Consider the following 10,508-nt stretch of genomic DNA (forward strand, 5'->3'; position numbering starts at 1 on the left):
CGGAAAACCCACAACAACCAAAAGCTTCCTAGTTTTAAAATAATTCAATCTCATTCCAATTGCTATGATATCCAAATATGGGCAGCTGTTCAACTTAAGATTTGTTCATTCACCACAAACACCACTTAAACTCTGTTTATTCAACAAAGATCTGTTTGTGATGCCTGAATGCAACCTATGTGATTCTTTAAAAGTACGGCATCATGTGGACATCATTCAGTGTGAACAAGCCATATTTACACTATTTCTAGTTATACAAAGTATATTTATACTAGGGAGGCAACCACTTTTTTCCAGCTACCAGAATCACAGAAATGGTTGCAAACTTTCTCCATATACAGCCTAACTCATGCTGAGAAGGCATCGTTTGATCTTGCACACAGAAGAAATCACACCTGAAATTGCTTGTGTGAACTGTCCCTTAAGTAATGCCCAAGTTTTACTAATACTAAAATATTCTTAAAAGTTAAGAATTCAGCACACTAAAAATCAAACTGAAGCTGAGAACCAAAGTGCAGGATAACTGTCTCTATTTTCCATTCTGGGATTTTTTTATATTGCAAAAAATCCCTATGATTATCTGCTGTCAATGTCTGTCTAAATGTTTTCCAGGTTTCTTTCTACCTTTTTTAAAAAAAAATTAGAATTCTATTGTTTTTTCCAGATGTGTTTATTGATTTCTTTTTCCCATGCTGAACCTTACTATATCATTTCCTGCCTATATTGAGACATAAGCCCTTGGCCTTTTGCATACTTCCACTGATTTTTAAAGGAATGTTCCTGTTTATTTGGTCCTCTTTATTCAAGGTCTATAAAACTGCTCATATGAAACCTCTACTAAACAGGGCACATCTAATGCTCCCATTTCACTTTTTGAGTTGAAAGTTGTGATTTCAGGGGAAAATATATCTCAAGAATGAATTTTATTAAATTAATTTTGGATGTACACCTTTTCCAGTCTTGTTAACTTCCAATGTTTCTCCTCTCTGTTGTTACCTTGGGACCCTTCCCCCGCCCCCTTTTCATTACAGTATCTTCTTCTTTCTTGATTAGCCATATGGAGCACTCCTAGCTAACAATGCTTCACAGACAATCAGATTTGTTACTTCATGATGCCATCACTGTGGACAAACAAAACTGAGATTGAGAGTAATCATTTTGTCAGAAGACAGGATCAGCTCTGGACTTGCAAGAACAAGCCATATAGGCCAAGGCATACCATATAGGCCAAGGCATACCGTCAGCAGCTGCACGGGCCTAAGACACACCCCAAACAAGTGAGGCAGCGCTGCAGTCTCTGGATTAAGAAACCGAGTTTGGCAGCTAGGTGGAATCTGCCATGTCATCAAACCGTGCCTAGGTGGAGGGAGCAACCCAGGAGGTGGCTGCAGTTGGGACAGGCCTCCAGAATGCTTCATGGTTGTGTGAAAGGGTAAAGGGGAGCAACCAGCCATGGGAGGAGATTGGAAGAGTGACTATTTAAGGAGGATCTACAGCAGACCAGGGCAGATGAAGTATCCTTGTTCACGAGTGTGTGAGAGTGGAGGGCACAGAAAGGAGGAGGCACAACTTCCTCCCTCTCCAATCTGAGGCCTTGTGGGAAAGGACATGGTGGAACACAGGCAACATGGCCTTGATGAAAGGGAGCATCAGTCAAATGGATAATACAGAAAATCAGGAATTCTGTACTTAAAACGAGGTAACATCACTATACTAAGAAGCCAATCAAATTTGGATTAAGTGTTTAAAATACTGAGGGGGAAATTATTCTAGCTCAGGAAACAGAAATTGGCAAACAGCTGCCATCTTTCAGTGCAATTACCAAATAACTGATAGCCCATTTGCAAAGCTGTAGAAAATATTTGTGAAAAGTGCTCCCTTCCCCTTCCTTGTGATGTAGCAATACTAAATACATATTCTAGCTGCTAATTGTTGTTAAGATTCTTGCGAGAAACTTCCTTTCTTAGCTAGTTTTGAGACTCAAAAGTATTGGAAGATTTAGATTAGTATGAAAAATGCTTACATAGCCCTTCTTCAGATGAGAATACTGCTGACTTGCTGGAGCAGCCGATGGGCCTGTGGCCAACACTATTATGAAATCCCTTTGGCTCACGGTTCTAGGCAAACACACTCTTTGTACAGTGCCAAACACATAACAGCATGCAGCTTTCTTTCCTGAAATTCCTAAACAGAGTCTATGAGACCCACAAAGAAGGGAGAGAAGATCGTTGCCAGCGCCCAGTGGGATTTCCTAAACAGTTTTCTATTCTACTCTTCAGCAAGGGCATTTCTGTTCACTCTGCAGGATCAATATTGCTAACAGCTTGCTTTGTATCCCCCCCCGCCCCGCCCAATGAAGGCGAGTGCAAACTTTGCTTGAGCTTCTGTCCCTATGAGATGGCTGCAGTAACTAATCAGATCAGGCTACTTTGAGTCACCCCATTTCTAGAGGGCAAAGGACAGAATAAGAGAGAAAGAGAGAGGATTTAGAAATTTATTTAAACTGGGGATCAGGAGTTCATCAATAAGATAACATTGCATTAGTAGCAGAGAAGTTTCTATTTTTAAAAAAATAGTTATCCTTAACTTGGACTTCTTATTTCCCATTGTGAATAGCAACAGTGCCTCTGGCAGAGCAACTCCTGATTAAGATTCTCAATTCTTTGCCTGTGTCTGGGAAGAGTCACCGAAGTGGCTAACAAAGGAAGCGTTTTGCCAAAGGACTGTTGATGTTCACATAAGAGAAAGAGTGTTTGAAGAGCCCCGGAGTAACGGCTCCCATAGGAATGGGTAGGATAGAGGCAAAGTGGATGCCCCCCTGTCCTTTTTCAATGCAAAATATGGTTTTTAAAGGTCAGCTGCTTCTGGGGCTTTAAACATTACAGGTCATTATGCTGCACATATTTGGTGGCAATACCAGAGTTTAGCTTAGCCAAAGATGAAGGTGGATCATAGTACAGCAGGAACTTCATATTCCATACTAGATGTGGAGTCAATATCAGGTGGCTTTCAAGGCCCAGGAACAGGCTGCCTTCTGCCTATGGGCAGCAGCATGACTCCTCCCTGCCAACTATCATCCAGCTCCCTCGCTGCATCACTCGGGAGGGTAGGATTGACAGCTGTTGCTGCCCAGTAAATCACCCTTTGCAGTGTAGTCAGCTGCTGACTATACTCCATAGGGAGTGGGCAATGGCCACTGATAATCTCCACTGCTGTCCACCCACTGATGGTGATTGGGAATATTGGCTAATGGCTCTGACACCTGTCGGAAGAGGCCAAGGAGATGTGGGTAACTGATCAGTGGTAGTGAGCAGTGGTTGTGGCTGCAGATAATGGAAAAGAAGAGAGGCATAAATAAGACATGGCCATATTCACCAAAACCCATGTTCCTAATCTTATATATCAATCGTCAAGTGGCCCTGATCAGCAGATACTTAAAACGGTGGATCGGAGCTACTTGGGATCAAAAAAGTTTATGAAACCTTGGGACACTCCCCAAGGTTGCAGAAAAATCTGAAACCCTTAAAAATACTTTAAAAAAATGTTTTCTGCACAGGTACAGAAAAAGCCCTTACCTCAGGCTGCAGCAATGGTCTGGGAAAAGCAGCAGAGAGGCCAATGGTGTGAGTGTGGGGGATGCGGCCCCCTGGAATCCCCATCCCATTTCTTAAGGACCCCCCAACATAGAAAGCTATTTTAAGGAGCATTTAGCTCCTTAAAGTTACTGCAAGGCCCCGATCTGCCATGTCATGCAGCCCATGTGGATTAGGGCCTCACAGCAATTTTTAAGCTGCTACAATCACCTATAAATGGTGTCAGGTCAGCAGCAACTCCCAGAAGGTAAGCTCTGAGGGGATGGCAGAAGGTCAGCTCCAAGTTACAGGGTGGGAAGGAAGGTGCTGGGTGGGGGACAGAGTTACGTGCAAGTGTGGGGTGGCAAAAATTACAGGGAAAGGTGGGTGGGTAGCTGCGGCACCTTTTCCTCCATCCTCCCTCCCAAACACCTTTCCTCTTTGCCACTTCCATCTCAAGGACCCTTCCCTTTTGCCCCCTCCTTTCTAAAGACCCTTTCCCTTTGCCCTCACCAAGCACCCTTCTAGAAAAAAGTGGATGGGGTAGAAAAGTGGACAGAGAATGTTTTCTCTCTCTTCCATAATATTAGAACTTCAGTGGCACTCATTGAAGTTGATGGGCAATAGATACAGGATTGACAAAAAGGATTAAATTCACTGCCAGTGGATGGTTTTAAAAGAGTATTACACGGGATACACGGACGACCGAGCTGTCATCAGCTACTAGCAGGCAGTAAACTTCTTGAATGCCAGAGCTAGGAGGGGAAGCCATTGGCTTCTATGTTCTCTTACTGACCCTCCAGGGTAAATGCACTGGCCCAGCATGGCTCTTATTTTCTGACTAGTTTTTACAGTTCTACCTCAATTTAGTGCAAAAGATATCATGTTGGGGCAAATAAAGTGGTAAAAATAATGCATAAATCAAAGCACCAGCATTATATAAATGCATCACTGTTGATTCCTAATATTTCCTTTTAAAAAATGCTGCTTTTCACAACATTACATTTTTGTCTGTTTTTAAAGAATCTTGGGACAGTTTTGCCAACGGTGACTAAGGTACACATTAGAGTGGAAATTTCAGTAGGAGCTGGTGTCAGATGTGTGAGCAAAGATAATTTTGTGCTTACAGTTAGAGATGGGCACGAACAGCAATACGAACACAAAAAAAGCCACGAACAGCCCAATCTGCTGTTCGCAAACAAGCTGTTCATGAGGCCCCATTCTAAACTAACAGGTGGTCGTTGCAAGCCTCGTTCATTGCTGTTCGTCAATCCAGACAGTCTGGCACCTGCAATCAATTCCCTTGGCAACTTAGGCAGGGATTGTCTGAACTCTGTCTGAACACCTGCTGTTGCCCTGGAAACCCCAATCTAACCCCAATTTAGCTTGATAGGCAGGTCTTCCTTTCAAGTGTGGAGCTCCAAATTTGTTACAAGAAAGCAAAGACCATGGATGAGGGGGGCTCCCAGCTCTGGCTTTCAGGGAGAGACAGCTGCTGTTAGAGAGACAGGGTGAGTGCATTGGAGCTTGAATTTTCTTTGTGTGGTGGGATAGGGATCTACCCTTTCAGGTTCCAGGGCTGCTGCCAGGCTCTGCAGCCAAGCTATTATTTATTATTGGTATATTTCCTGCTGCCTGCTCAGGTAGGGTTTCTGGGAGTGGTGCGGTAGGGATCTTGATGGCTGGTGGAGGGCCTGCTGGCCCCCACGAACAACGAACAATGAACATGTTCATGAACAGGATGATGTTCATCAATGTTTGTTGTTTGTGGATGGCAACGAACAATGAAAACCATGTTTTTCTGTTCGTGTCCATGTCTACTTACAGTCCCTCTGCAAACAACATAATCTGGAACTACTTTGATATGTACAACAGCATTTACATTTCTTTCCACCATAATAAGATAACTGAGCAAGAATCTTATTCTCACACAAACCAGAGCAAACCAAAAGCAACTGGAACAATTTGCCTTGTGCATTTTCCTTTGGATACTTCATAGCAGTTTTGTTCCACAAAGTTAATATTTTTTTATCGCTTCCAAACTCCACTATAAGCTCTACTACAATTTACGTTCTTTTAAGGAAGTTTTTAAAGCAGAGAGATTATTTCCACACACAATATCCACAAATACAACTATAAAATATGATTGTAAAAGAGGTGATGGGTTGTATTCCAAAAGTCATAAATGGTTTTGAGGGCAATCGTGGCAGTAAAATATTGATATGAAGGAATAGCTGTGCAAAATATTTCCCAAAGGATGGAAAGATTACTGAGACATTAATATAAAACACAGTCAAAGCAGAAAAAGACACCCCCCCCAATCCAGGTTATGAAATGCTTTCCTTGAAATTGTTAGCATTGGGAACCTGATATAAAGTATTTGGCAAAATATCACACATGAGAGAAGCAAAATTTTGAATGCTACAAAGTGATGTATGGATTTTCAATTATTCTTGATAGTCTTTCCAATTTCTATTCTGTCCTTTCTATCCATCCTTACACACTCACAAATTGCAAGTTTAACATATACTTGTGCTATATCTCCAAGTGCTGCATCAATAACATTTAAATCTTTTAAATCTTGGCTGGCTCCATTCCATCCAAAGTGAAGCACTTTGAAGCCCCATTGATTTCAGCTGGAAATTTAAGCATGTACTTAAATGTCTCCCATTGAAATTAGTGAGACTTCAAAAGTGCTTCACTTTACCTATGTTTGGTTAAAAGTTTGTTATGGATGATGAATGAGAAGGAACAACTGTAAACTGTATAAATTCTAACAAAACTTGCTTGATACAGGGACATCTCTACCATTGGCAGTGGGCCCCCCGGCACGGCCGGCGCTCGCCGCGGCTGCCTCCACAGCCTCGCAGCAGGCACCCGAGGCCAGGGGAGGTGGCGGCACAGCAGCGGCAGCCAGTGGGACGGGGCAGCTCGCGGCGAGAGACTGTGGCCTCGGGGAAGGCTGGGCGGGCACGGCTGGGGAGGCGGCGGCACGGCCTGATGCCAGCGCAGGTGCCTCAAGGCCAGCCAGGCCCGGCCGTGGGCCCGCCAGGAGGGCAGGGCAGGCAGGCGGGCCAGGCGCTTGGGAGGAGGCGGGCCCAGCCTTGGTGGGGAAAGACAGGCTTGCCTGCCTGTCAGGGAGGAGGCAGGACAGGGAGATCATAGGGGGCGGGATTTGGGCCAGAGGAGCCAATCCCCATGGGGCGGCTGGGCCAGGAAGGTGTGGCCGCACCTGGCCCAGGTGGCAAGCATAGCCATAGGAGCAGGTTCAGGGGAGAGGGGGTGGAGCTGGCCTTAGAAGGGAGGGTATTTAAGGCGGGCTCCAAACCTCAGCCAGGGAGGAAGTGCGCTGAGTCTGTCCCTGCTGTGAAAGGGACAGCCAGCGAGGGGAAGCAGAGTGCAAGGGAGCCAAGCCAGCTCAAAGCACCAGAGCACCCCATTCTGAGGCCTGAGGGGGAGCCCCGGGGAAGGGCGTCGGGCCGCAGCCAGGCTCTAACCCGCCGGGCAACCCGCCGAGGGATCCAGGATGGACCCGCCATACCCGCCGCCGTTGGGCTCGGACCCGCCATCGCCGCTAGGGGGCGCCAGGGGGCTTGACAACGTATTATCAAGGAGTGACTAAACTTAAAGAACAACTATCCAAAGAAGGAGGTAGATTAAGAGAGAAAACAGTGTTTGAACAACTAATCTGTGGAGAGCCAAAACACCTGTTAGAAAAAGTATATAAAATCTTATTGCGACATGAAATAGAATCAGAACAGATCAAAAATTGTATGATGAAAAGGATAGAAAACTTCAGTGAAAATTTTTCAATGAGTTAATGGGCAAACTTATAACTAAAGAAACAGCCAAATGTTACGAGAAAATTGGTATAAAATGTTTTTAGATGGTATATTACTCCTAAGAATACTGTAAAAACTAGTAAGGATTATAACAGAGTGTGTTGGAAATGCCAATGTATGGATGCAACTTTCTATCATTTGTGGTGTATGTGTAAGAAGAAGAAACTGGATAAAAATACATGAGGAGATGCAAAAGATATTGAAGTGCTGGACTCTAAAAATATGTTATTAAATATTTTACCGAATAATATAATAATCATAGTGAACTTTAAAAATATATAGTGACAGTGGCAAGAGTAGTAGAATCTTGTCCAGACATGACTATTTGAATGACTAAATTGTATGAATATGTGTCAATGGCAAAATTAACTTCTAATCTGCATAATAGGCCAAACCAAGAACATCACGAAAAATGGAAAGGTTTCTTTGTGTATGCAGCTGTAAACTAAGGAGAATTAAAATATAAGTAATATTAAAATAGATAAATTTTTAGCAAGCTAATATGTTGAACATAAAAAGATTGAATATAAAGTCGAATATAAAAATAAAATATAAAAGTCTGTATGTAAAGTAAGTATGTATGGGGATGAAGATGGGAAATATGTAGTTTATTGATTTTCTTGGCTTGTATTTTATATGTATTCTAGTTTTTTATACACTTTATTAATTGTTTACAGTTTAAATAAAATATTTTTTTATTTTTATTTATTAGATTTTTTATCCACTCTCTCCATGAATGGGCTCAAAGTGGATTATAGCATGAATAAATAATTTACACTAAAAACAGCATTAAAATCATAAAATGCAGTAGCAATACATTTGGGCAGCAACCCAAGTTGCTCAAAACAAAACCAGCAATTAGGTGGAGTAGAGGGATAGTGGTGACTCAAAACTGCAAGAATTGTCCTGCTGGATCAAATCCAGCATCTTTTTCTAACACCAAGAAGCCCATAAATAGGATATGAATGTAACCATTGACCCCAATTGTTTACTCTCTGGCAAAAGGAATTCAGGAGTACATTGCTTCCGGTAGCACTTTATGATTAATACCTGCTGAAAGATCTATAGTCGGTGAATGATTTATCCACTTTTAAAGGCACCTGAGCTTTTAATTCATGCATTATAGTCCAGGTTTGTTCAGGAAAAAATGGAAATGAAAAGTATATGCATTCCAATCAGGGACAATTCATAAACTCTGAAATTCCAGAAACAATCCCCACCTCATCTATCTGTGTTCAATTCTTTTCATGTGTGCAGATGTGATTCTTTTATCCACAAAAACCTGAAATAAAAATGCTACTTTGAGTACATGATTTTTGTTTATTCTTTTTCTAACTTGTGCACATACTTGAAACAAAGCATTTGAAACAAAGCATATGAAAATAGAGCTAGGAAATTTATATTATGAAATAATGAGGCAGCCCCTTTGCCTTTCTAGTTCTGAAAATTAGAGTTTCGGGCAATTCCTAGAGAAGTCTGACATCACTTCCAGGTTTTTCTAGAACTGACATCATGCCATTGCCAATGGGTGCCCATCATGCCCCTTGTCTGTCACTGATTGCCAGGTTGGGCCTAACAATACTGCTTAGTGCTGTCAGAGAGCTCTAGAAGGGGAAGAAGGAGCTTACGATTTCCCTCCCCACCCCACTTTAACCAGCAAAAAGGGAAAGGAAGGACATGTGGAGCTAAAGAAAAGGGACAAAAAGCCTCCCCTGGCAAAAGTGGGATGGGAGGACAACCGGAAATTGCTTCTCCACCCTCACAGTGCTCCTGCACAGAGCCAAAACAGTGAGCTCTCATCTGTCTGAGAGTCCTTACCTGCACCATGACCCTGCACAGGTCCGATGTTACTTGGGCTTTAGTCTTCCAAGGCAGTGGAAGCTAAAGGGCAGACTGAAATGTGTGTGTTATTAGTCCCCTATGATGTTCCCTTGACCTTAAACAGCAGAAATGGCACCAGAGGCGTTTTTACAATTCAAAAATAACTAACGAGTTTATTTACTTTAGAGAGGAAGAGTCAGGTGAAATCAAGGGTTGAAAATTTCTGAGGCAAAATCAGAACATGTATAGACTTCAGTTCTTCTGCTCTTCACAGATACTTAAAGGCTTCTGTTTTGAGGCTTTGGTTCCTTTGTTTTTCTCCAAGCACTGTAGTATACTTTCTTTTAGTATTCTCTTTCCTTTCTGGAGTTAGAAATGGCAATACCCACTTTCTAGTACCCCAATCCCCTTCTCTTCACACACCAGTGCTTTTCTACTGTCATTAACTGAATTTGAAGGTCTCCACAGACATTTCCAATCACACTCGACCAGGGATCTCTTCACTCTCCAGAACCACCTCCCTGTTTGACTAGGTAGGGAAAATCTCCTCTCCTTAGAAAATATATCCCCTTTTCTTTGGCCTGTTTAGGAGTCTGCACCTACTTCCCAAACATCCTTGCCAACTTTCCCCAGTTCTCCTGCCAACTACTCTCTGTTAGGACTCTGTCGCCCAATTTTTCACACTGGATCTCTATCCTTTTTCCAGCTCATGCTACCCAATCAGATTCCTTGGAGTAGCCTGTCGCTCAAAGGACTCTGATTCTGTGAGGGATTAACTCTTAACAGTCCTGCAGCTGTGTGTGTACAGCCCTTCCAGGCTTTTTAAAACGTGCAATCCGTTACGCTCCCATGAAATCTAACTAAGGTTTAGAGAAATTTCAGAGAAACCTGTAAATACTACTCTCACACAGTAGATAAACAGTTTCTGCAAGAATATATTCCACAGTGAAACTGTTTCTCCAGATGCACATGCTGCTACAACTATATAAACTTTAATCTTTGTCACCAAAACCAATCTTTCTCCTTCCAGGAAAATAAATAAAACTAGATAACATGCTACCACAAAGAAAAACTCCATGAATTTATATTAAGTGTTGTATAGTCTCACGAAATAAAAACACCCACAGTTGCTCCTACTAAACCCCCCTCCCATCACCCTAACCATGCGCATTTCTCTCTAATAAATAGTTCTGGAGGGAAATGCAGTGGAAACATCTCTATTGCCCGCGGTCTTTCTGATTTTAGATGGTACTGGTAGAGGCAGGTTGTTTTA

General features: G+C 42.5%; 1 protein-coding gene across 1 annotated transcript in view; it reads right to left on the minus strand.

Moving 5' to 3' along the window:
• The window catches only part of LOC129336491 (collagen alpha-1(XXV) chain-like), a 79,497-nt gene extending 72,356 nt beyond the window's left edge, over positions 1–7,141 (minus strand). The window contains exon 1 of the mRNA XM_054989618.1: positions 7,070–7,141. Coding sequence (XP_054845593.1) covers positions 7,070–7,141 — 72 coding nt within the window. The remainder of the gene's footprint in view (positions 1–7,069) is intronic.
• Between the last annotated feature and the right edge of the window lie 3,367 nt (positions 7,142–10,508).

Source organism: Eublepharis macularius, chromosome 10 (assembly GCF_028583425.1).
Source record: "Eublepharis macularius isolate TG4126 chromosome 10, MPM_Emac_v1.0, whole genome shotgun sequence".
In the NCBI taxonomy this organism is placed as follows: Eukaryota; Metazoa; Chordata; class Lepidosauria; order Squamata; family Eublepharidae; genus Eublepharis; species Eublepharis macularius.